Source organism: Haemorhous mexicanus, chromosome 3 (assembly GCF_027477595.1).
Source record: "Haemorhous mexicanus isolate bHaeMex1 chromosome 3, bHaeMex1.pri, whole genome shotgun sequence".
NCBI lineage: Eukaryota > Metazoa > Chordata > Aves > Passeriformes > Fringillidae > Haemorhous > Haemorhous mexicanus.
Window position 1 is genome coordinate 38,576,971 of NC_082343.1, and position 27,785 is coordinate 38,604,755.

Below are 27,785 nucleotides of genomic sequence, written 5' to 3' on the forward strand. Positions count from 1 at the left end.
ATCCTACTATTTCCCTACTGGCACACATTGCACTATGTTAGGTCTAGACTAGGTTAGGCACTTAAGCCCCTGGTCAGTGAGTTCTCAACAGTGGGTTACTGGTCTGTTGTGGCCTGGAATGTGCTTCCTTTGGAACAGGAGCCTACCCCAGCTGCAGGAGGGCCAGAGACTGTGCCCTGTAATGCCCTCTCATTCCAATGCTCTATACTTGCCACAAAAACTTTTAAAATGGACTGCCTTGAATATTTAGCTCTGCTGACATTTTTCTGTTGCCACACTGACAGACACTGCTGGCCCAAATTGTGTGGGAAACAAAGGAAAGAAGGACTGCTGTGAACTAAAGGGGCTGTATTGGTAATAGAACATGAAAGCATAGAAGTCAACACAAAATGATACAAAGCCTAATAACAATACATTGTGCAATTAACATACATAAACACTCCCTTCAGCAAGACCTTCCTCACCCACCCTTCCCAACATAATCCCTCAGCAGGGAAACAAGTAGCTTGGTGGCTCATGCCTGCCTTCTTGAAGGGAGATTTGGAATCAAGGTTCAGTGCATCAAAAATAAAAATAAAAGCAAATTAAAATGAGCAACTAGAGACAACTGAGTAAACAAAGTATCCAATCATAAAAGCTAGCCTGCAGACTGATCAGGTTTTTTTGTATCCTCCAAGGCCTACACTGATCCTAGTTTACTTCCTAGTCACTCTTATGTCTGCCAGCCCACAGGAGTCGAAGCTTGAGCTGAAGACACAACACTGCAAAGGAGCCTGGCAGAGGGAGCAGCATGCGTTGTTGGCACTGGAACAGCCTCAAGGCAGTCCACAGAGGTCCTCAGAACTCAAACTGCTGGTTGGTTTAAAAAGCCAACTGTACACAGGGCTGGACACCAGAGGTTGAGGTACTTTATTGCCCACTGGGAGAGATTCCTCCCCATCCCTCATGGAAGTGCCTTTGCCAAGACAAAGCTACTAATGACACACCTGTTGTTTAGGGGGAAGAGCCACCATTTCTTTCATACATATTTTACCAATGTTTGAGAGCAGAGAGGGTCTACAGATCAGCCAAGAGGATGCACTAACAGCCTGCAGTCCTTCAACTGCTTTGACAGACCTGTGTCTAAGTCAAGGTTTCTATGTTTTGCTGGACAGGCTTGTTCAAATCATTCACATGGATGTGGAGAAAAAGACACAGTCTAAACAACTGCTATAGATACTAGAACTATAGCTTTCCTTAAGGCACAGTTCAGACAAACCCCTAAATCACTTTTCTCCCTACTGCCAGTCTGTGTTTAAAAACAAGCCAAGAACAAACAAAACAAAACAAAAATTGGACTATCTTGCTGTTTGTCCCAAAGCATTCAACTATTTGTTATCTTCTGATTTATGTGGAAGACTTGGCAAAGTGCCATGGAAGCCAGAAGTGAAGGTAAAACATGCAACAGAAGCTAACTTTGAGCCCGGCACAGAAGTGCATGGAGAAGTCTTGACACAAATGCCATACTGAGAGGAATTTCCTGGCTCTGTGCCTTCACCTCAGATGCAGTTCCAGAGTCAAATGAGACACAGAGGATTTCAAAGCCACTCTGATATTTTAAAAGGAAAGTCTGGTAACCTTTCCAGTGGGCACAGTCAGGGGACAGGATTGCTTATTAACCTACATGGTTAAAGTCAAGATCTCTTTCTACTGAAGCCCTGGGTCTTTTAAACTAAGTTAGACATCCCCATCATTTCTTCCAGAGACTTCAGCATCCTAGCTTTTCTGTGTCTTCCCTCCCACATCCACTTTCCTTGCTGAAGGTTTAGGTAATAATGTTGAGTACCAAGAATCAAAGCACCTTGGTCTCAGAAGTACCATGAAGCACGTACACCAACCATGGTACATTTTCACAAATTAGCCCCAGGCTGCTGGCTTGGCATCAGTCACTAACCTGGAGAAGGGAAATCCTTGTCACAGCAGCTTGCAGAGGTGTAAGCACATCAGATCTATGCCAGGAACTGTACTCATCACCTGCACTGGCCTTTGTCCAACAGGGTACCATCACATAAGAATTGCCAGTGGCTAGCTGAGTGCCTTGATAAACAGAAGCATTGGAGACACCGACAAGAATATATAACTTTTGCCCACAGCTCGCCAAATTCTTAACACCCTCCACTGGATAGAGTAGCCTTTGACAAGGCCAAGGAGACAGCTGCCAGGAACAATGTGCTGCTGCCCAGCTCTGCCTTCAAAACATCTCTGCTCCTTCCCACACTGCAAGAGAAGCAGAAGCCTAGGGAGTTCTGGCACATACAGAGCTCCACAAACCTTGCTGAATGTTTGAATAGGAGCAAAGAAAGCTGCCAGCCCCTTGGCCTCATGCATGCAGTAGGTCAGGATAAAAGGACATTAGGCCTCAGCTCCACGAGTCACCTTAGGTACTCTGGCACCAGGTGCTACCTGGGCTGTACTCTTATATACACTACCAGGGCAAAGCCTTGTCCTGGGCCTTCTGCATTCCACCCTCTGGTTCGATCATCTCCAGGAAATCAGCTCTGGAGAATATCAGGATAGAAGTTGTGGAGCCTTCCCAGTCCCATCAGTCCCTGAAGAATCGAAGCTGGGCTCAGCCCCTCCCCCTGCACCCTCAAGAGAGCAGGGTTAAGGGTAGTGTGCTTGGATGAAAGACAGAACGGTCTCCTTTGACAGCTTCTCTGGATCTTGTCTTTTCTGAGAGTCATGGACTTTGACACCTTCCCCCCATTCCCAGAAGAGGCGGCTGTAATGGCAGACACTGTGGGCAGAGAGGAGAGCAAGATTAGTTTGGCAGGGAAAGGAAAGGAAAACACTTCCATCCCAGCAAGAGACAGCTGCCCTTGCTGTGGGAGCCACACAGGAATACTCAGAACAGGTGCCTTAGAAAAGACCAGTGCATTCATTTATTCACCTTACAAACTCTACAGCCCTCAAAGTACAGCAACAGCCAAGCCTAAGAGATTTCCATGGAAACAAACTTGTTAATTCTAGCTTCACTCAAATTCAGTTCAGTATTTGCTGGAAGGAGTCAGGTCACCAGGGAAAAGCCATCTCCCCCTAAGTTTCTCAGAGGATGAAACTGTCATTGCAGGCAATGGAAAGACCTTAATGAAGAATTTAGAAAGCCTGCCAGGAGCAGCAACCTAATCCCTCACCACATACCTACTATAATCAGTAACAGCTGTCCTATGGAGCTTTGCAAACAAACAGCACTTCCCACAGCACAAAAACAGCTAGGATCATTCCCTCTTTCCCCTCATGTGAAATAACTGAGCCCTGCTTTGCTGCTGAGAGTTCTGGTCCTACAATGCCATCTTCCACTCCATCTATCAAGCACAGCTCTCCCTCACTGCATCAACACAGTCCCAGCCATAATGAAATCAGAGCTGCTAATTACTGCCAACACAGCAGCCTTTAGTTTTGTACAATTACTGACACTTAATATTCATAGCTTATTTAATGCTTCTGTTCTAACAAAGCAGTACTAGCACAGTGACAAGAGCACATGTCAGTGGCTAATTATAGACATACTAGTACTCACTAACCACAATACATCCTTTCTGGAGTCCCACACAAGCACTCCCTTCACCTCCTCAGCCATTCCTGTAGGTTCACATTGGCCTATTTCACAGTATATAGGCAGAACTAACACCACCCTGACACAATGAGGGAAAAAGCATCATGTGCCTCTCTTTTTAAGCCTGTCCTGCCATGAAGAAAGGCTTAAAGATTCTTGAAAGTGCTGCTCTAAGACAGGTAAGGAGGTTCAAAGTGAGAAAATCAGGAGTGCTATTTCATGTCAAGTTCTTACTCAGAGGCACAGTCCCGGGTAGTGATGTAGTGCAGAACATCTCTACCCAGGAGCCCTGAGGCATCAGACTCAGGATTTGCTGTACTTGGGTAATGCCCCCAGCCTAGTACTAAGTAGATATAGATGGTTTTCAGCAGCCACAATGTTAACAACTGTCCAATAGCAAGCCACTCCATCCTTTCCCAAGGAGCTACTGTTTTAGTCTCTCACTCTCTTTAAAAAAAGCTCTCCACAGAGCCTGGGCTAAATGAGCTGGGATTTGCTTTTAAATTAGCAACTTCCAACCAAACATGTTAAATACAGAGATGCAGAAAACTACAGTTGCTGGGCTCAACTGCTACTTCCCCGCATGCAGGAGGTTCAGCAGTCTGCTGCAGACAGGAGAACAAAGTTGTGACGTGTTCGTTATTCATAGCCATTAACTGAAAAATCCATGATTCCACATCAGCAGTTTCCTGACAGCCTGACAAGGTGCCAGCTCCTGCAGCACACCCTTCTGGTGACCAGCTACACTTGCACTGCAAACGACTGCAAGGACACAGCCCTGCAGAGCTCCCTTCCAAACACCCAGCCACACACACACACAGGCAGACACATACCCGTCCATAGCCTCACTTCTGGCTCATACTCACTGAAAGGGTGCAATGGCTTCAGGAAGGAGGTTGTATGTCGCTACATTGGTCATTTTGTTGAAGAAGAATTTCTTCTTGAAGTTTTTGCTGTATGCCATAGTCCAGGGATCTAGCAGAGGGGTTACAGGGATGAGGTAGAAAATAAAAGGGGGGAAAATCACAGAAGAAATACAGACACAGTAAAAGTAAGGAGAAGGAATCTTAAAGAGTAACTGTGATCCTTTCATTACTCCTTTTTCCTTCCTTCCCCCAAGACAACCTGCTTCCCAAGCTGTTCTCTATTCACTGAGAAAAATCCCTTCTCCCTCCATTTAGAAGCTGACATTTGAAACAGGGTATTTTCACTTCTTATTACTCTGGAAAACATCTTGATGAAAAATTATGATCTCATTAAAAAAGAAGATAGTCAGTCATGTAAATTGATGATAGCTAATCAACTCACAACACAAAAACTTATATATAACACCCTAAACCTCACCCAAATCCAAGCTACCCTCATTACATGCAAACACTTAATCTCTAGCCATTCAAATATTGCCATTCATTTTTTACCAAGTTACAAGATGAGCAAGCCTGGTCAGTAATTTTTACTTGGAGAAACAAAGAAAAGTTGAGAGGGAGTGGGGACTTTCTCTTCCTACCGTTCATAGTCCGTACGATGTAGAGTCCTGTGGGCACAAAATGCCGATCGTCTCGACCAGTATAGGACAGCCGGGGCATTCCCCCTGAACTCTTGATGACTTTCATCTCTAACCTAAATGTTGAGAGAAGACAGTGATAGTGTTTCTTCCTTTACCGTGCTTGTACACACCTGGTACCACCTGCACCCCCTTCTCCAGAGTGTCACAGTGAGAACTGACAGTACTGCACAGGACAGGATCAAATCATCACACCTTGAAAAATTGGGGTTTTTGCCTTTCCACACAGGACCAGAGAAACCAGTCAGACCTGTCTTGATCAGGCTGCAAATTGACTGCTGTGGTGAAAAATCTGTGATAAGCTACCATAATGAATCCAAATGGGGTTCCTATTTCAAGTGCGAATTCTTGACCTTTCAAGCTACTGAGAAGCCACTGATACTTCTGCACCCAAACTCAGGCACTGTTGCTACTCCAAATGTTACGAAGTGCATTGGCCACATCTACAGCATTAGAATGCAGCAGAATGATGCTCTGAGTGAGCAGCATCTCAGGAACAGAAGCCACCACAAGCTCTAACAGCGCCTTCTCCATGACCCCACTAGCACAGATCAGAACATCCCTCCCACTGCTGTGCACCAGTGATTGATAACCTCAGCAAGCCTTGATGTTTTATCTGCACCCATTGCTTACCTCACAAAAATCTTGTCCATTTCTTCCAATCTGTATACTTCCTTCACTCTGGGAAGAAAAGACAAAAACATTATTTCAAAAAAGTTTTAACAGTGATTTTATTTTTTCTGCCCTGCAACAGCTACAGCCAAATGGTTGATTTTATACAGCATGAGGTAGTCAGGCTCAACTGAGGTTCACCCTTCTTTATCTCCTCTATCTTTATGCTTCAGTACCTAGTTTTTCCTGGCTTGAGAAAACCTGACACTGCATGCTCATGGCTGGATTGCTGTAAGCAGCAGATAAATATCCTTGCTGCTAAGGAAGCTGTGCATTTTTATCTCAGGTTGACTATACAGAAAAGTGAAAACAGTGAAAGTCAGCTGCTTTTGTTTTCTCATCAGATAAATTGACCAAGGTCAGTCCCAGGCATGTTATGGCCTCATCAAGCTGGCCTCACAGTAAAATTAAACAACCTGATCTTCACCATTCCTATTCTCAGAGATGCAACAAACTTGTTAGCTACCCTGACGTAAAAAGAGTTTTTTTTTTAAATCAGTAAAGATTATTTTGAGTCATCATTCTGTCATTACATCAAACTGGTTTTGTTGTTTTGAGACACAGAAAAACAATCAGTAAGTTAAAAAAGCACTGCTTCTGATTGGACACCCCAACCACTCATTTCCCACATACTGCTACAAGCATCAGGCTTCAAAGAGCACACCAAGAACACTTTAACACCTTTCCACATAAGCAGCAAATGACCCCTCTGCAATCCATTTCCCCAGCTCTCCTTCTCATTTCACCTTCAGCCTTCCCCAGCATTTTGGGCTTCTCCAATTATTACAACTGTCCGTTTGTCATTAGGCAGAGACTCCACTCGTTACCTTTCATTAAGCCATCAATGAGAAGATCCTCTTTCCCTTCCTCCAGATTTTTTCATGATATTGCTGCACTTCAGCTTGTGAATGAGAAGCTGTTTTGTCCATAATACGTAAGTAATGCCTTCACAGAGGTGCTCTTACGCTACACTGCAGTAGAATTAATGAAATAGAAGGCCAGGAGACAACCAAAGCTGAAGCCCTTTGTCAGGAACTTTCCTGTGGGTTGTAACTAAAGCCTTGTCCTCAGAGAAGCTGGTCAGTCGTGCATTTACTAACAGTAAATGCAGGACTGTACTGCTGCTGACCCTTCAGGGCAGACAAGGACAGAATTCTTTGCAATGATTAAGCTCACTGGGTGCTAGACCTACAATCACACATATTTGGAATCAACACCAGCCAATCCACCTATGATGAAAATGTGACTGTTTGACATGTGAAAGGAGGGCACAACTTCTCCATTAACAATATTTACCTTAAATATATAAAAAGCTTTTAGCCTCTTTCCAAAGGACATAACAGAACTATGAATTTCCGTCTGAAACTTAACTCCCCTTCGTGTCCTTCAACACACCGACACCAAAGCAAGCGAGGCTGAGGGAAGGAGGTGTCACTCACCGGATGGGGTTCATATCTGGCCGGCTGGGTTTAGAAACAGCTTTGACAAACTTCTCTGCCAGCCGAATCCTGAATGAACATGGAAAGAGAACCCAGCAAGTTAACGGGGCCTTTGGCACAGCAGGTAGGGAACAGCTTCAGAGTAAGTGATTTGACAACTCAGGACATGCAGACTGCTAGGCAAATGGGTCTAGCAAGACTTCTTTTCACTCCACCCTCCCAATTCAGTGCCAGTGATACTGCCTATTATCCATTACAAATGAGTCTCCATAGCTTACTCTCTAAGTCCACATGATGTTGAACACTGATATATTTATCAGGCTAGCAGGATTAGCAGAGACATTATGTCCCTGAGGAAGGAAACAGAGGGGTTTGCTCCTTCTCTCTCAGCTCATTCATATTCCCAGAATGGTCAGTTTACCCCAGCCGTACACCTGGCTCACCCGAAGCTAAGAAAGAAGCTCATATAGAGAGAAAATACAGTTGGAAAAGCCTCATTCCCAGTGCATCTTTATAGCAGTGTTTCAGCTGAATGCATTTGTCTCTCTGTGCTCAGCATTCTGCTTTTTGTCTGAACACTGTTTCCCAGTCACTCCGAGACATGTACAGAAAAAAATTTCTCCAGAACCTACATACCTCTGGTTGAAATGCTGCGTTCGAACATCATTGCCATTCAGCACCAAGACATCAAGGATGTGGATGGCACTGATTTTTCGCTGGGCTTTCCCCTAAGAAGGGCAATACAGAGATTGATTATTCACAATGTTGATATTTCAGCTTTGATTTATAGCCTGTTTTTTGACAGGACATCTCTTCTAGCAAGAAAGCACCTTTCCAGATATTAGAAACACATAAATTCCCTGCTGCCCATTATACAGGAACATGGCATCCTCCAAGAACTGATGCATCTCAAATACCCAGTTCTGTCTTAGGGGAGGGAGAGAGGGCAAGACCACGGCTCCCATCACCAGCTATCTGTGCCTTATCAAGTATCACAAAGCCCATCCTTGTGTGAGGTGCAAGGGGACAGGGAAACTCCCGGGCAGCTGGGATTTTTCACCTTACACTGTAAATATACCACAAGAATCTTCTCCCCATAGCCTGAAGTCACTACTGAGCAGTTATGTACCCAAAGAGCCACAGACACATGAAGTCATGGTGGCAATGTCACATGCAGCTTCACTTAGAACAGCAACACATCAGGGCCAGAGTGTTTTCAAAACAATGTTGAAAGCTCATATTTCTAGGACTGGACAGAAAGAAGGAACTTACTCCAAAATAGTGACTAAAGATCATATACAAAAAAAACCCACCTTGTATCTGGCACAGATGGAACATTTATTCTGCAGTATCGTACAGAGATTAAGTGAAACTGCTCTTTGTAGCAAAATGGTAAGAGAGAGAGTAGGTTCCTACCTCTCCTTTCAGTTCATGAACAATCTCCACAGAGAGAAGAGTATCTCGTGGCAGCTCAGTTTTCAAATCCAGCTTTGTCCAGCGGTCTGACTGGCGACCACCCCAGGTGTAGATCTGTGATTTCTGTACATAAAGACAGAGTCAGATTCAGCCAAGGCTTCCTGAGGGCAGGGGTGGAGAAGAGACCTCTAACTGCAGAGCAACCCTCAGAGATTCTTTTTGTCCTAGGCTGTCACAGACAGTTTCTTTGTCATAAGTTTTAAGGAAGAACCTTTACCTCTACAGCAAAGGAACAAAAACACCAATTCTAATCTACCAGTGACTTTTCACACCCACACAAAGAACCAGAAATAGAACACCTTTAAAAGGACAGCGAAGATAATGAGAGACACTAGCAGGAGGGCAGGTCTCTGTGTAGGCTGAGATTACAGAAAAGGGGTTAATTAGTGTGAAAGGCAGTGACATCAGGAGAAAGAAACATAAATAACTAGCAGGCTCAGGTACTGCTGATGAGATTTTTAGGCCTTTAGGGGCAGAAAAAGATGGGATGAAATTGCAAGGCAGAATAGTAGCATTGAAATTATTCAGCAAGACTCCCAGACAGTTATTAGCACTTACCCCTAACCCCAAGAGGAACTTCTGCTCACTTCCAGACACCATACACCGGTAATCTAACACTTGGCGAATTTTTTCCAATGTGCTGGAATTCAGAGGAGTGGGTTTGTAACTGAAGGTATCAATGTCTGTGCCCTAATGAACAAAGTATGGAAAAGGCAAGATAGACACAATACATCAACAGGCTGGTAAACATAACTTCTACATGAAGCAATAATCCAGGACTAGCTTCTTCATCTCTTAATTCCAATATGAATAAAAAAGTTATATTTGTGTGAAAGGACTCTAGGCAAGTTCTCACCTGAATCAGCTCAAAGAACTTGGACTTGGGATCTGAAGATGAAGGCGCAACACGAGCCTGATCAGGAATCTGAAAACAAATTCAAACAATTGATACTGAGTGTTATTCTTTGGCACATTCAGAAGAACATTTCTGGTTTCAATATCTGCCAGGACATTCTGCCCCCGAAACCCCTGCCTTTGGGATTCGAGATGAAGAAGAGGTGTCACGTGGCATATAAAATGTCTCACGTTTTGCAAATTTGATGTAGGCATACCACATCTCACAGAAACCAACCAGCAACTCCAGAAAGATTTAGTCTAAACATTTGATGCCATGCATGTTTTGATGAAATATCCTTTCATCAAAGACACACCATCAGCCTGTGAAACTAACTGCCATATCTATGGCTCCACTGCAGTCAAATGTTAAGAAACAGAAACTGCACTCAAAAAACCTTTTAGAGAGCTCTGCTGCTTGGGATCTAGATGCTGAGTTCACTCTGTGTATAATGAAATATTCTCAACTGCAAAGAAGCCTGCTCGGTTAAGCCATACACAATAAATTAGGGACATTCTGTTTGATTACCTAACAGCTTGAAACACTTTCTGACTTTCCCACAAGACAAGATATTCAACCTCTGTCTAGAAAGTCCTATCTTTACTGCAGCTCCACTCTTGTTTCACTATAGCAAGGACACCTTCACAATTTGCCTGCTTGACACCTTACTTACCCCCCATAGCTGGAGACACTCCTTTCGGATTTCAGCCTGCCGTGGCTCAACCAGCGTTCTAAAGAAAGACAGCAGACTGTTAAAGATGGTGAAACCTCCTTAATCTTGCAGTATTATATATCCCAGCCTCATAAAATTTGGAACTTTCAGCATCTGGCTTGAGAACAAACATGAACTGCTCCACAAAGGGATGTATGAAAGAGGATGCTGCCTTCCCTCCCCACCCTCCAGTTCCTGTGTTTAGCTTTGTTTCATGGTCTGCACTACAATCAGCCATCACTTCATTCCATGAAAGTACCACTGGGTATAAAAATTTTCAGTAAGGTATGTATTTGTACAAACTTATGCTAATCTCCAAGAGGTGGGTACACAGCCCTCCTTAAGAAAAACAATGAAGACCTGCTGAAGGCCATACAAAAAACAGTGTCAAGGTAGAATCAGCTCTAAGACAATTTCTAACTACCATATTCACTCAACTACCACATATTATGTCTGAATAACACCTGAGCAGAAAAGCTATAGCAGGGAAACATTGCAATGGCTTTAATTTAAGAAAGAAATTAACATCAAACTTTAGGTAATTCTAGGTCTGTAACACAGATGTTTTGAATTGCCCCTGGAAAAATGAACAGCTATGAACCACACTCAACTTGGATGGTTACTGTTGAATTGAAAATACCAGCTGCAAGTTACTTTTCTGCTTACATCCCTGCTAAGAAGCAAACTCACTTATGGTAACTGGAAATCATCCAATGCATGGAAGCCTTCTCAACAAGGGTGATAACAGACCATCAATTTTCAGGACTCCTCCAGCCACCCACACATTTCTGCAAATAACTTAGGTGGAGACAAACTGAGCTACCTAAAATCACATTTCACTTACCTGGCTCCAAAGGCCAAGACAAGTACCAGCTCAAATCAATAACTTAGTAAACAAGGGCAAAACAATTCATTAATAGTAGGTTAATTCAGTTTTCACCAAAAGGCAGAGGAATAGAGGAATATACTCACGTGTCTTGAACAAAGGCACGAATTTTGGCTAGTGCCTTTATCTGAACTTTGCAGTGGCTAAAAGAGAAGAAAAGTTTTAGTCAGGGAGCAAATTAATCACCACCAACATTGTTCTACTGTTCAAAACAAGAAAGAGTACTGAGACAACAGGGGGAAGCCAGTCTGATTCACAGAGCAATGAGGGATCTTAGCCAACATGATTCAAACTGACAGGAAGATCACTGGAACAAATTAGGCAGTACTTTCTTTTCTACACAGTACTCTGAGGCCAAACAGTCACTAACAGTAATACAGAATTTCTGTCTGCAAAGAGTCCCCCTGCTCTGCTCGACCTCTCAGGGAACAAAAGCAGAGCAGTGTGGCAGCATCAACAAGTACTTCCATGAGTGCAGGAAGTTACACAGAAAGCCATGCTAAATTAATCTGCCTACAGCCAGCAGCCTTCATCACCCATAGGAACTCACTTTTCATTGGATTGGACAACGTAATTGTAGAAGTCCTGGTTGTCTTTGATCACATTCAGAGGGACGATAAGATTCACATCCACATCAGAATTGCGCAGCTGGTTGAGTCTGATGTTCACAGTGAAGAGGTAATCCCGCACATCTTCAATGCCTGACTTCAGGCCTTTGCACACCACGTACCTGAGAGCAATGCAGAGAGATCAGTTCTTTCACACAGCCAACTTTTCTGCCACACTCCCATTATAAGGAGCTTCCCAAACCCCAGGAACTCTTTCCTCCTGAATATCCTTAGGAAGATGGAAATTGACCTATCACTGAGTGATCTGTACCTTTTCTAAGCTCTGGAAAGACAGGGAAATGCAATCCTATGCAAACTCCCCACATATCTCCCTCAAGTAGTAAATAGATTCTGCTAAAATTGACAGGTACAATGAAAACACAGATAATATCATGGGTTTGGGTTGGAAGGGATCCTAAAGATCATCCACTACCTTCAAGTACTGGAAGGCCCCAATTAGGCCACTCCTAAGCCTTCTCTTTTCCAGGCTGAACAATCCCAATTGTCAGCCTTTCCTCATAAGAAATGTGCTCCATCATTGAAATCATGTTGGTGCTCCTCCTCTGGGCTTGCTCCAACAGGTCCATGTCCTTCCTTGTGCTGGGGACCCCAGAGCTGGATGCAGCCCTGCAGGACAGGTCTCACCAGAGCAGAGTAGCCCGGCACAGTCCCTTTCCTTATCCTGCTGGCCATGCTGCTTTGGATGCAGCCCAGGATACAACTGGCTTTCTAGGCTGTGAGCACGCAGTGCCAGCTCATGTCCAACCTCTCATATATCCTCTGACTTCACTGAAACCATAGTTGTTTCATGCAAAACAAGATTTGTTACATACCCAGTTCCATAGCTTCCTTCCCATAACAGCAATTTGGCAAATATCATCTTTACCTTGTCTGTAATTTACCAAACATCTAAAATGTTTCCTCCTCCAAGACTGTTATTAATTGAGGCAGGTCACAAAGCCTCCACTAGGCTTACCCAAATCCATCTATCACTGAATTTAGAGGATTGTTTTCTTTAGTAGACCCTCATGCTCAAGCATCTCACCTCTCCGAGTTAGCAGGGCGGCTTGTTACAGGTTTAAAGATGCAAATTCTCTCAAAGCAGCAATACAGCAGATAAACAAGACCCACACTGAATGGAGTAAAGAGGTCAAAGGTTTTGCAGACAAAATGTCCTCCTGAAAAAAAAAAGAGGAAGTATGCTGATGCCAGCAGATAATAAGGAAACAAGGAGATACTGAGCACCTCAATCCTTCTGCAGAACTAGTAACAGAGTTTTTGTGCAATTAAACAGCATCCAGGACACAGTTATGAAGTGGGCCAGCAAGACTTCATGAAACATCTTCCCTATGTCTCTGCAGCAAAGAGAGAAAAGCATTCCCTTGGCAAGAATCTAATTGGTATGTAGGCTGTCTCATAAGCAAACCTTCTGTCTGCCCCCCATCCTTCCCTTCCAGGCCCAGACTGTGCCCTACACAGCCTGGCAGCATGCTATCCCAAAGCCTCCAGGGAAGAGGAGCCCTGGTATATGCAACAAGGAACCTCTGACTAGAGGAGAAGACTAATAGATGTTACCTAAACAGAACAACTTGCCAGCTAGAGAAAAGAGTCAGTGTTGCCCCTCTCCTTCAAACAAGATTCCCAATTTCCCCAAGCAAAAAGCAGGCATTTTTACAGAACTATCATCTACCCACGTAGGAAAGACTAAAAGAAAGCTGCCCCTTTTATCACATCACATTTGAGACTACTCCTTAGTAGATCATTGCCTCAGGTTCTTCTAAACATGGGGCACAAGATACAAATTATCATTTTGTTACCATTTGTCTTCTAAATCAGTGCCAAAGGCTAACTAAACTCAGTGGAAGACAGGAGCCATCAGAACCAGACACAGCGTAAGGTCCATCATTTAGCAACATTGAGGTGCTGCTAAGACATTGTAAGGCATCATTAGTTCTTATCGCACAGATGACAGATTTAAAGGAGAAAAGCTAGAGGAAAGAAAGAACTGTATAAACACCACTCAGCTCCAATCAGCTGGGATATTGAGGAAGTTGGTCCAGCTAGTGCCATAAATCTCAGGTAGACTGCCCAGTTATCACACTGCATGACCTTACCCCAAGACAGCTACATAACCCAACAAATTAAGTGCTTTAAATTAATGTATTTTAGCTCATGCTTTTAATCAAAAGCAAAACAGACACAGATTAGCTTATTTTTCTCGCCAGATCTCTTAGCTTTTTGACAACCATCTCAGGACTTATGTATATACATTCAATTCTGTGCAACTCATGGCAGAGCAGACTTCAAAGCACTAATAAAAATTGTACAGCAACGTTTCCCAGTGCTACCCACAACTCAGAGAACAAGGAAGATTAATAGACAAAACATACCTGTCCGGACAATGGACAGTGCTGTGAGGAACTGGCAAAGCATCAGTTGTTTGCTTAGGATTTCTTGCAGATTCTCCTGACCCTCCACTGAGAAACCCTGCAAAGTGCATAGCCTATGATTAGTATCTCCACAAATCTGTTGGTCAAGCAAAGGCTTCTGAGGAACTAAATCATGGAATCATGATCATTATGTTTCTTCAAGGTAAAAGAATCAGCACCAGGAATTTTAATGACAAGGCTTGTAGAATTTCACATTGTAGCTACACATGTCAAACACCCTACTGTATGCAGACAAAGGTGTCAGTTTTGTCAGGTTTTTTAAGTGCAGGAAGAAAAAGAAATTAACTAACCCCATCAGCCATTAAGAAATGCACTCCTTTGTGATCAGTATTGTCCAAAACAAAATTCTGGAAAGCAGTGATGTTCTCTGATCGAGTGATGTCTCCGTCTCCATCAATCCCACCCTCTCCTACAGAAAAAAAGGAGACAATCAATAACACATTTGCAAGTACAAACAAAACATCAGTATGTGCAGGTGATCTATTGTATTCAATCAACACTTAGTCAGAAATTACAAAGACCTTGATAGGTGGAATAAACATTAACAAAGTCCCTTGTTCACCACCAAAGATGCTTTTTAATTGAGAAAAATTATTCAGATTGAATGATTGGGGGGCTGAAACAAGACCATACAATAACCATGCTCAAATGATGAGTTGTACATTAGCCTCAGCACAAGACAAGTGAAGACTACATGACAACATAATATTCTCATTCAAGCAGGAGAAGTCTATAGCTGAACCTACTGAAAATGTAAGATTCAACTTCACTGCACAGTTCACCTGTTAAAAACATGTTATTACAGACAAGGCAAAATTCTTCATATTGTGCATTTGTAACCTTCTACTAAAGAAATCAAATCATTCCAAAGAAATATAATTGTCTATTTTCAAGCACAGTGTAATTTGGGCTTTAAAAAAAGCAACTCCTCCAAAAAAACTGAACAAGTTTATAAAGGGAGTAGGGAAAGAGATGTAGGGTTTGTGCACAAATACTCAGACAGTTTTCCCATATGGCTCTTTTAAAAGAGAGCTACACTGTCCCCCAGCTGCTGTTTTAGAAAGCTGACCTAAGGTGTATTCTAGAGCTCACCAGCTGTGCCTCACATAAGCCTGAACTTCTTTTTAATATTAGACACTGTAAATCCTCTACAGTTATAGATTCTATTACCTCAGCTGGAGGACCAGAAAGCAGAAGAGATCAGGATGCATAATATGGTTTTGACATTGGAATTTTTTACCATTCTTCACAACAGAAATATCATGGCAGGCTACTTCCTTCCCATTAGTCCGTACACACCTCACTAGACTTTATAGCATAACAGAAAAGGATCAAGAAAATTAATCAAAATCATTGGGCTATTAATTTCTCCAGGCATCTCCCTCTCTATGTAACACCAGTTTGCCATGAACTATGAAGATCCAAGCACTGCAACCAAGGTGCTTATCTGCCTTGCTGCCCTTGCTATGAACCTTCACTTTTACCAAGATCTAATCCTTAAGTGCTACTAAACCATTCTCTAAGAGCTCATAGTCAGGTGTCAAGAGTGGCAGCCAACAAGAGTCAGTGGCAGAGAAGAAAAAAAACACACAAGGCACAACAACAGAAAAGCAAACCCTCTGCTCTACACAACAGTCACTTTCCAGTTTCTTTTATATAGTCTGAAATAAGAAGCACAAATACTAGCAATCCTTGGATTTCCCCTCCTAGTCCTAAAGGTAAGGCAGATAGAGGGCTCAAACACATCATCAAGATGAACAAATTACAATGCATGAGATGAGATGCAGCAATAGTCTGTGTACACCTGTTTAGTCTGTCTCAAAGCAAAGTAAAAATGTTAACATAACAAACCTCCTTGGATTAAGCAGCTCATTTAGTCATAGTGATTCAGATACAGCCCCTAGCCCAAATCTGTTTTATTTATCTTTACTAAGAGCCCACAATCAATTCTGAGAGCACAGCTAGGAAGGTCTGATACAGAAACATGCTGACAGCTGGGTAAATGAGGTGTCTAACTCTGGCTCTGCTAATAGATCTTTGGGCACACCAGGAGGCTGGAGCACCTCTGGCATAAGGATAGACTGAGAACACTGAGGCAGTTTAGCCTAGAGAAGGCTCTAGGGAGCCTGGGCACCCTTCAGTACCTAAAGTGGGCTACAGTAAAAATGGGAAGGGACTTTTTATCAGGGTGTGTAGTGATAGAATAATGCATAATGGCTTTAAACTTAAAGAGGGTAGGTTAAAACAGACATTAACAAGAAATTCTTTACTCAGAGTGATGAGTCACTGGGACACATTGCCCAGAAAAGTTGTGGATGCCCAGTCTCTTGTTCATGGCCAGCTTGGATTGGGCTCTGAGCAATCTGGTCTCGTGGAAGGTGTCCCTGTTCACAGCAGGGGGGTTGGTGCTAGATGATTTTTAAGGTCCCTTTCAATCCACACAATTCTTTGATTCTATGACAAGTCATCTAATTCACTGTGTTTCAAGCTGAGATGAGTGATGTGAGAAAAACATTGCCAAGCAATCTTTAAGCACTCTATAACATTCAGATAAGCAAATAACTCAAATATCAACAGCTACAATGAAACATATTCCCAGGTCAGACTGGTAATAAATGAAAATGATTTTGAAAAAATGAAAATTACTTGTCAGAAAAATTACTTCATATGCAAGCTCACCAATTTCAACCCTTTTCTCCAATGACAGCCCCCTTCTACCTTGCAAAATGATTCCCTAGGCTTCTCCTAGATCCCCCTGCTGGTATCAATACCAGTCCCGCCACTAATACAGAGGTTGCAGCATGAGCAAAAACATCAGGTAACATTCATGGGTGCGCTACGTACCATAATAAGGTTCAAAGAGCTCACTGGAAGCAGAATAGAAGTCCTCCAGTTTAAAATCATTTGGTCCTTTCAAGGTCATGCCAAATCCTTTTGCATGCCACTTCCGCCTCCACAAGACATATTCAGAGAAGCCTCCAGGACCAGCACACACATCAGCAAAGTAGAGCAGCTCTGCATCATACTCCTTTATCAAAGGCACCTGCAAAAGGAAACTGAGGAAATTCTTCTGCCCGCAACAGCTCCTGTCAGTCAAACCACATACACAATAAACTATACTGCTCAGAGGAATCTTTCAAGGACCTGTTTTCCCAACTAGTATCCTAAAGATTCTCCTTTCTTCTCACCTTCCACATTCTCTCAGAAAGCACTGCTGTTTGAAAGTTAGAGGAACTCACCCCTTGGCAGTCCTTAGGGTTTGTAAACATGTAGTCAAAGACATGGTCCATATTTGCCATCTTCATTGCAGCCCTGTGAACACATAAATAGGGCCTTGTTAAGTTTCATCCTTGGCTCCCTCAGCTGCAAATGGACATACATGGGAAAGGGACTACAGTGCCAGACATTCTACAAACCTGTTCAGGAAGAAAGCTCCGCGGATCATCTCATAGGGATTAGACCTTGTTCGGGCTCGACGCATTTCTTCTCCATCCAGCTCATCAAATACACTCTGCACAAACAGAAACAAAGCTCATCTAGACCTGGCACAAGCTGGAGGGATAGGCAGGCACCAACATTTCCTATCTTCTTGCTTCTCTCTCCTTAGACAGCAAATTTCAGGCAGGATTTGGTTCAGCAATACAAAATGTTTTTCTGTCTCATAATGACATTTGCTTTTCTTCTAAGCCACCTCAGCTCTTAAGGAAATTCAATAACACTGACAAATTCTGTACTGATAGCTCCAGAGCCTGATAATATGGTTAGCCACCTCAAAAGCAGTCTCAGCCTAAAGTATTTCTTTCACATATATACACACACACACACACTGTACCGCAGCATACAAGGGCATGATAAAGTGTAGGAGGGAAGACTGAACAGACAAGAAAATAAGGGGAGCTCATTTCCTTAGTTTAGTCAAGCCTTCAGCCTTTCAGTCGGACAAAGGGTGGGTGACTGCTTTTGATCATCTCCAAGCTGGTTTTGGCTGGGATAGAGTTAATTTGTTTCACAGTAGTAGTTTCACATTAGCTATTACTGAGATACATTTTGGATTTGTGATGGTAACGGTGTTGATAACATAGACATGTTTTTGTTATTTCTGAGCAGCGTTTGAACAGCATTAAGACCTTTTCTGATCCTCATACCACTCTGCCAGCAAGTAGGTGGGGAATGCATTCTTGTGGAGTTTGGAGGGGATATAGCTAGGACAGGTGACCCCAGATGTCCAAAAAGATATTCCATACCATACCCCATAATGCTCGGCTGGGAGAACAAGGAGGAAGCCAAGGACATTCAGAATTATGGTTTTTGTCTTCCCAAGTAACCTTTGCATCTGATGGAGCCCTGTTCTCCTGAAGATAGATGGCTGAACACTTTGCCCATGGCAACTAGTGAATTAATTCCTTGAATTAATTCCTTGTTTTGCTTTCATTCCATTGAGTGGCTTTTGCTTTACTTATTAAATTGCCTTTATCTAAACCTATGACTTTTCTTCACTTTTACCCTTCCCATGCTCTCCCCAATCCTGCTGGTGGGAGAATGGGTGAGCAGCTGCAGGGGTCTTAGATGTCAGCTGGAGTTAAACCAAGAAAATCTCTCAGAAGGCTGAGGTTCAAAACAGGCTGCTGAACAGATAGTAAAAAAACAGGATGCTAGGTCATCCCAGTGACATTGAGGTGACAGAGGACATTCTGAGCTCTTGTCAGTTACCTAACTACTCAATCCTCTTTAATTATTTCTTTCACTTGCCTCCCCAAAATTTCAGTTCCTCTCTAAAAAGGGGGCTCACCTTGCACTGCAGGACATTATGTAAAAGCTCTTCATTACAGAACTCTGTTTCATCTTCAATCATCAACTTCCTCTGCAACAGGACAAGAGCACAGGGAGCAATTAGCAAGCATGATATTTCCATTTCAGAATGCAGCACGTACCAATAATGGATGAAGGCTGCCAATCACACACTAGGCTGTATCAGCAAAAGTGTGGCAATTAGGCTGAAGAATTTTCTCCCATCTTAGGCATCTTGAGATCACATATGAAATACTGTATCCAGTTTACACAGTCCCCAGTATAAGAACGGACATACTGGAAACAAAAGCAGCAAAAGGGCCATCAAAATGACAAGGGTCAAAAAGCACCTGGTATATGAGAAAAAGCTGAGAACAGTTTGTTCAGAATGCAGAAAGGGAGATCCTATTGCTGTACCTAACAATGGGATAAGTCCCTAACAGGAGGCAGAAAAGATTGACCTAGGCTCCAAGAGATGTACAACGACATGACAAGAAACAATGGACAAAAGCCACATTGAAAGATGCTAATTAGCCATATGTAAATTTTCTTTTGTCAACTGGGTTGTCAAACACTGAACAGATGCCCAAACAGGCTGTGAAGCTTCCATCCTTGAAAATACTCAAAACTCCGTTAAACAAGGCCTTGAGCAACCTGATCAGTTCTAGCAGGATCTGCTTTAAGCAGGAAGCTAAACCAGCAACCTCAAGAGGCTGTTCACAGCTCATGCTATTCTACAGCTATTTGATATGCCAACTGTCCCAGGCTGAGTACTCCTGCTTTGTCTTAGGCTGGTAAGTACCAAGATATAAAAAATTACCTTCCCCACAGTCATCCACTCCTTCAGCTCTTGAGCATCTGGGATCTCTGTGGTACACTCAGGGCACCAGTCCACCTTCTCGTAGGCACTAGGCTGCAAACACAAGTCATGGGAGGAGCCAAAGATGTTTTTACTAGAAAAATATAAAAACTAATTGCTTCCCAAAAGTTTGCCTCCCAATGCTAGCATAAGGGGTTATGCCATGACTTCAGTGCCAACTGTAGAGTTTTTTCCTCCTGGACTAAAACATGACTTATTTATTTTTAAAATTAAAAACAACCTCAAACACCTCCACCACAAAAAAAAAAAAAAAAAAACACCTCTCCCCTTTATTAGAGTCTGATAATCAAGGCAAAACAGAAGTCTAGTATTCAAAGGACAATTCAGAGACACTGGAAAAGAGACAGGTGCCAAGAAAAACCACAGGTTATACATTCTTTCTCCCAGTTTTTGCTGAACACAACAAGAGAAATGGAGCTTAAAACAGAAAGTACTTACCTCTGGCTCATCCTGCCAATCAATATTGAGCTCCCCATCAAATCCTTTGAGGGTCAGGCCAAAGCCTCTCCTTCCCTTCTGATTGGAGGCCTCAACAATATCTTTCCTGCCTTGGCCGTATTTTCCCAGACCTTCTCCTTCCCGGAAGCCCATCTTGGCCTATAAAGGGAGCAAAGGGAGCACTCTGAGGTAAGTGACCTTGAGTTTCTGTACTACTGCTAAGGTCAAAGAGTAGTGCAGAAAATGGCACATCGCCCTGAAGTGACTTGAAGGCACTGGGCATTTTTAATCTCAATTGTAGCTTTCAGGACTTTTGAGTGAGTTCACTTCACTGAGGCAGGATACAAAAAAACTAGATTTGAAGAATGATGTTTGAGATGACAGCAAATTACAAAAGGTTCAGTAATGCGGGAAGAGGCTGCTCAGAGAGAAATGTAGTGAGGAGCCTGGAGTCATTCATCACAGGGTTCAGTAAGCATGGATGGTTCATAAAAAAAAAACCTTGGTATAGAAAAAAATTCATGTTGTGATGATATTCTTTGTTGTGAACATGCATTCACATGCATTTCAAATACCAGTTAAAACTCCATGTAAAACTCTGAGGAGGAATGCAAGACACTGCTCCTGAAACACATACACATCTCTTAGGTTAAAAGAACTATGTTCATTATCTGCTAGTTTTTCAGGCTTTTCTCTCAGTAAATGATAGCAATAAGAGAACAGTAACAAAAAGTGGAGATGCAGTCAATTTCATGTATGTACAAGACAGTAAGGAAATAAAAGACAGAGAACCCTGCTATAAAGAGGATCAGAATCAAAGTATTTTTTTATAACAAACTGGTCTTTTTACTTTGCTCTCATCAGTTCTTAATAGTTTGGTCCAAAACTATTTTGACCTACCATAAGCTTTTGGGAGACACTGTTATACATTGAGTAGCGTGATGAAGTACCCTCCACAAGAGAGTCTTGTTTGAACTCCTTGCTGAAGACTGGTCTTTTTTCATCGCTCTCACTGTCAGACCCACTGGTGCTACTGGAAGATTCTGAAAAAAAAAAAAAAGTGAGAATGAATAAAAATAAAATGGAAGAAAGACATCTCAGTAATCACATTAGAATATAGTGAGACTCATTAAATCCTCTGAACACACACAGAGGACACTTCAGTATCTCAAATGTGTTAAAGAGAGCATGCAGGTGTAATATAACACAGCCTGTGCAACCAACACTTGGTTATCTTTCCTGTTGCCTTAGGGAAACACACAGCTTCTCTGTCCCCATGGATTCCAGGCCACACAAAGGGCTAGGCAAACCCCATCACTCAGCAGAGCAGCCACAGCATGACCACAATAGTACTGTGGTGTGCCTGACCTTCGCAATGACCCTGAGGAACTGAGAAGGTCCACAGGGATTCTCTCTTGAGAATAGTGACAATTACACGCTGATGAAACATTTTGAATTTTCTTCCATATCCTATCTAACTACAAATGCAAATCCATCCCTAACTTAGCCAAAAACTCACATCAAGTACATAGGCATCTACCAAATGGCCAACACTGCAGAAAGAAGAGAAAGCTAAATTTATTACACTTCAGTTAGACCTCCACTATTCAGTTAAATAGCAAGGATCCCCAAGTTCACTACAGCAAGTGAGACAGTTTTTCAGCTCTACAGTTTACAGATACATACAAACTCAAGTGAAAGATAAGGTCAGAGGACACCAATCTTTTTAAAAACACCTTGAGAGAGGTTTGAAGGAAGAACTTAAGTCAATGGTTCAGTCAAAGTAATATCAACATACATTACTCAAGCACTCAAAATAAACCTTCCTCACCAGAAACTGATGCACCAAAACCTTCATGGGCACAGATAAAGAAGCTCTGTCTGTGCCCAGTTCCACCTTGGGATCTAGTTGATAAGAACCTAGGCCTGTATGAGCTGTATAGTCCTCTTTGCTGCTCTCCAGCTGTGAGATGCCCAAATCTACTCGCTCCAGGCAGGCTGTAACTGGGATCTGGGTAGGAATCATGGCAGTCTCATTTGTCTCAGCCTGCTCTGTACCAGCTGGGTGCAAAGGGAGGCCCTACAATCCAATGACTCCTTCTGTTTTTCCTGGGGTAATATCCCTGTGAGGATGAAGCCGTGGCACAAATTTCTTACTACAGCTAATTCTTACAGACTACAGGAGCAGCAATCCACAGCAAGCACAGCCTTGCTCTGTGTTGGCCTTCTGCCTCTTGAGCTCCCTTGTTTGCCAAGTGCTAGAAATAATTTTGTGCTGGTTTGTACAAATAGGAGAAGTTGAGCTACAAAAGTTGTCCTGACATAAAACACAAGATTGTTAGCAGAGTTGATCTTTTTCTGTTTATCTCTTAAGAAGAAATAATTTAACTCCACAGAAGTGTTAAAAAAACCCAAAAGTTATTAAAATATTTAAAAAGAAGGATTGAACTTTACTTAGATTTGTCTAATTTAAGAAAAAACAGACTACTTCTCTCTCAACTCACAGATCTCTGTATTTTCCTGTTCTGGAAAACTGAGCATCAGTGAAGTAACAGGACACAACTGAAAATCAGCAAAAAAAGGCCATTACAAGAATGTGAAGTAAAAATGAAAGACACTACCGTGAAATATACTACTATAGTTAAAACCCTTTCAATGTGTCCTCAGTGCTTGTTGCTGAGCAATCAGTTTTTAAGATTGAGGACTTGTGTCCCCGCATAACTACTACATTAGAGTTTTACAGTATCAACATTTGATACTGACAAAGGAAGCCTATGATTCAACCTGTGTTTGCAACATTCTATACCCATCTTGATTTTCAAATATCTATCACACAAGATATATTCCTATTTCTTTCACAGAGCTTTTACCCAAGAACACACTCACAAAGGATTTTTGCTTTAGGGTCAGTTACTGCTTTCTGTCTCTTCGGTACACAGGTTCAGTTAACTTTGCTACCTGCTTTTTAACTTTTTGCTAACTGCTACCTGTCTTATTTTCCAGAGACTCAAAAAGTGCCTTAAACACAATTACCTACTGCATAAGTTACAATGGAGTCCTTTTACAACTCTTCTTGTTTTTAAGATTTGCTAAGCCATGCTCAGCTGAGATTAAATCTTAAATCAGGTCTTTCCCCAACCTCCCTCATTTAATTAGAAACCACAATGGGTATAATAGACTAATAAACTAATTAACTCTACCCAAAATACTGTTCTTGAGCTGTATCAATGTGTTTCTTAAACACTTAAGGCTTACAGCCTACTTTGATTCATGTATGAACTCAATAATCAAAACGGGGGGGAAAAAATGAAAAAAACATCCGTTTGAATTTTTTAGCTGAGTCCTGAGTGCACATAGCATTCCCTACCCCAGCTCCCACATGCTGCACCTCTGGCCTCCTCCCTCACCTTGGGCCTTGTTAGACAGGTACACACACTATACACTGCAACTACAGCTACTCCCACACCAACCCACTCATCTTCCACACACACCCCCTTCCATTTTCACAAAGGAAGGCTTCTTTATGTGTTCAGGCACTTGAACACTTCATGACCATGAGAAATCCTAAGACTCTAACATAGCAGACACACAGTAAGGCAAACTGAAGTACCATCCTGGGAGAGTCTAGTGTCCCACAACAGTGACACCAGTTGTGTAGGTCACATGCCTCATCTCAGGTATATCCCAACTCCAGGTGAGAAAGCACACTCCAAGCAAAAGTAGGCAATTTGTTAATAGATCTTTCTGAAAAGACACGCCTGTGAGCTCTCACAACTCTGTCCCCTGGCAAAATCACACTGAGCCAGCATAAGAGATGGTCCTACAAAGTAGAAGCCCCAGCCAACTGGCCCTGTTGTATTGATCTCAATTTCTCCCATCTGCAGAAATGTAGTAAGACTACTGATTTCTTTCTTCCTTATGATTATGATGCTTCTTTATGGTATAACACCCACAACGTCTCAGTACTAAGTTTCCAAACCAGAAATAACTGCTGAGACTGAAAAGATCAATATGACAAGAATGTTTAGAACCTTGGATCATGCACATCATCAAGCTCAAATTCAGTTTTCTACATCTGAATTCATACAATTCCCGGATTAAAAGGTTTACATAAAATTTTTAAAAAGCCTAAAAGAATTCACACCAATCCAAGGTTATGAAAAGAAATAATGTAGCTTTTTTCCTAAAGAGAGAGTATACCCTTGAAATTCAGTCTATCAATCAGGATTCAGGCAATGTAGGTTGAATTCCTGGTTATTATCTACATCCCCTGCAGCAGCACATTCCAGATCTCCAACCTTACCTTGAGTAGTATGATTACTAAATTGATTTTCATCATCTGAAGTAGAACTGAGGGTTAATCCCAAATCTTCTATCCTCTTCTTCTGCTTATTTTGGGGGCTGCTAAATACGGGTTCTGTGCTTCTCTTCATGTTTTCCTGAAATGCTAAAAGAAGATGATCACACTTGGCAAACATTAAGCATAACTTTTTGCAATGCACAGCAGCATGGTGGCATAGTTCATGTTATGCTGTTCAGTATTAGGCTACTCAACTTAAATGTATGCAGGTAAAAGTCTAAACTTCTTTTGAACTCGCCTTTTTAAACACCTAGTCTAACTAATCAAATGGGAAACTGATATGGCAATTCCCCTGTAACTGATGAATTTTAAATCACTTCTACAACCTACCCATCCCCAATTGCAAGTAGATGAAGTCAACCCAGACGTAGACAGTTATTAAAGTCATAAACTTAAATATATGGCAGTTCATTACTACTACTGAATCAAAGAGTCATTCTATCCAAACACAGTGAAAAAATGTCAGATCCATCCAATGGAGAATATGCACGGTGCAACCAATTTCTCACAAGACTCCAAACAACTCTGACCTCACCTCTGCAAATCTTAATTAATAAAGGAGCTTTTCTGCACAACTTTTATAACAGAACTTTATTAAATATGTGTGCTCAAGTTGTGTGTGCAGTTGTGTTTTTCACCAGGAGTCACTGGCAAAATATCCAGCTTCGGGATGCGGCTGATAAATTTTACATAAACTTAGAGAAACGTCTAAAGCTTAAGATGGAGTTAATAGAAGCCAGCTTGGAAGGTTTGCAGAAGACAACAAGCAAGGAAAGGGAAAAATGTAAAGGCAAAAATGCTTAGCACACCAGCTAAAACCTTCCTGCTACTGAAAAAAAAATGAAACTGTACCTTGATTAGTGTTTATTATTCTACATAGGATTGTTGGGCTATAAAAGATGCCCCAGGTCACCAATTCAAACCTTTAGTTATCAAAATTATTTCCACAAACACATACAAGGCAGCTTAAGGCCAAATCCTTTCTTTATCCCCACAACTCTGACTGCAAAATGATCCCACAACCTCACTGCACTAAGAAATCTCCCTTCCACCAGAAATTCTATTACTGGCAACTCATCTTTATCTGCTCTTGCCTCAGTTGAAGGTTTTGGTTTTTTACCCTTGTTTATCTCTAACAAACCAGCCATTTTATATTTCTTCTGAGAGAGCCAAATGAGAGGCCAAAACTCTCAGCTCGCTCCTGCCAGCTCCCTATCGAGACCCCCACCCCCCAAAACCCCACTAAGGGTCCCTCAGCACACCTGTCTTCCCGATAGATTTCAAACCATGCGAAATTAGGCGCAAGATAAGGACACCCGATCCCTCAGGAGCCCTGCAGCTGCAAGGGAAAGCCCCTCCACATCCCCACCCATGCCCCACAGCCCTCTTGCACCGCACCACCGGCCTCTCACACAATGATTTAGGTTGGAAAAGACCTCTGAGGTCATCGACCCCAACCCCTGACTGAACACCACCCTGGGAACTAGACACTGGCACTGAACGCCACGTCCAGTCTTTCCCTGAACACCTCCAGAGATGGTGACCCCACCACCTCCCTGGGCTGTCCACTCCAAGGTCTAATCACCCCTACTGTGGAGAAATTCCTCCTGATTTCCAGTCTAAACCTCCCCTGGCGCACCATGCTGCTGTGTCCTCTTGTCCTGGTTGCCTGGAGAAGGGGCGAACCCCTCCTGGCTACACCCTCCTTTCGGGGCTTGTAGCGAGCGATAAAGTCTCTCCTGAACCTCATCTTCTCCAGGCTAAACACCCCCAGCTCCCTCAGCCGATCCGCACAGTACTTACCCTCCAAACCCTTCACCAGCTCCGCTGCCTTCTCTGCCTCTCACCGCCGCCGCACCGCCCGCCGCGCAGCCCCCGGTCCCAGAGGCCGAGCCGAGACCCCCCCGCAGGCGGAGCGCGGGCAGCGGGGAGACCGCGGGAGCCGCCGACGGCCGCGCCCCGCGCTGACCCACACACGGCCGGGCTCGGCGGACAGCTCCGTGCTGGAGAGGGCGGCGGTCACGGCGAAAGTACGGCAGGTGGCCGGCTCCGAAGGGCTCCGGCTCCCAGGGCTCGGGCTCCCAGGGCGCGGTGAGGGGAGGACGCGAGGCCGCCGCCGCCGCCGCCGCTTTCGTTTCCCCGCTCTGACGCGGCTCCGTCGCCGCCCCCGGCCCGCCCCTGGCGCGGGGCCTCGCCGGCCGCCGGCGCGCGGCAGTGACGCACCGCCCCGCGGGCCGCGTCCGCAGGCGGCCCGGGCAGCCCCGGCCCCGGCTGAAAACGCCGGGATTCTGTGGAAGACGCTGCACAGACTTAATGATTTGTAAATAAATGGATATAAAAATGTTTATCGATCGTGTAGCCTAGCGGAAGGTAGGAGTGTTTTAGACTGGAGAAGAGGAGGCTCAGGAATGACTTTATCACTCTCTACAACTCCCAGAAGGTCGTAGCCAAGTAGGGATCGGCCTCTTCCCACGGGCCACCAGTGCCGGGACAAGAGAACACAACCTCAGGCTGCGCATGGGAGGTTCACTTGGACAGCTGGAGGAATTCCTCTACAGAAAGGGTGATTCAACATTGGAATGTACTACCCGGGGATGTGGTGGAGTCACCATCCCTGGAGGTGTTCAAGGAAAGACTGGACGTGGCATTCAGTGCCAGTGTCTAGGTCCCATGGTGGCCTTCAGTCATGGGTTGGAGTCGATGACCTCAGAAGTCTTTTCCAACCTGATCCTTCAAGCCGTCTTGTAGTTCGCATTCAGCTCGAACCCTGGGGACATAGAGCTCAGCACACAAGCTGGAATGCTTAGTCTCACAAAACCAAAGCAAACACGGTAGTATTAAGAGACAAGAGGATCCTACTTGGGAAGTGTGGCTTATGGCTATGTAGTTGCTGTAAACTGTGTGTCTAAATAGGTTGAGTTATGGCAAGATGGGAAGATGAGGAGGAGGAAGTAAAACATTGACTAGTCAGAGCATACCTTTGGAAAAGAAAACCTGCACTTCACTTGGGGGAAGGGGGGCA

At 43.3% G+C, this 27,785-nt stretch overlaps 1 protein-coding gene across 1 annotated transcript; it reads right to left on the reverse strand.

Annotated features, from left to right (window-relative positions):
• Positions 1-333: 333 nt before the first annotated feature.
• CMTR1 (cap methyltransferase 1) lies at positions 334-26,902 on the reverse strand. Its single transcript, XM_059841386.1, has 24 exons — positions 26,567-26,902; positions 24,707-24,850; positions 21,304-21,446; positions 20,404-20,562; positions 19,906-19,998; positions 19,087-19,158; positions 17,714-17,808; positions 17,537-17,609; positions 17,142-17,340; positions 14,588-14,706; positions 14,238-14,334; positions 12,893-13,025; positions 11,790-11,969; positions 11,326-11,382; positions 10,315-10,372; positions 9,603-9,671; positions 9,305-9,436; positions 8,687-8,809; positions 7,907-7,998; positions 7,271-7,339; positions 5,793-5,840; positions 5,103-5,215; positions 4,462-4,570; positions 334-2,776 (listed from the first exon to the last, which is right to left on the reverse strand). The coding sequence occupies exons 2-24, from the start codon at positions 24,834-24,836 to the stop codon at positions 2,644-2,646; spliced, it is 2,496 nt and encodes an 831-aa protein (XP_059697369.1). The 5' UTR covers positions 24,837-24,850; positions 26,567-26,902; the 3' UTR covers positions 334-2,643.
• Between the last annotated feature and the right edge of the window lie 883 nt (positions 26,903-27,785).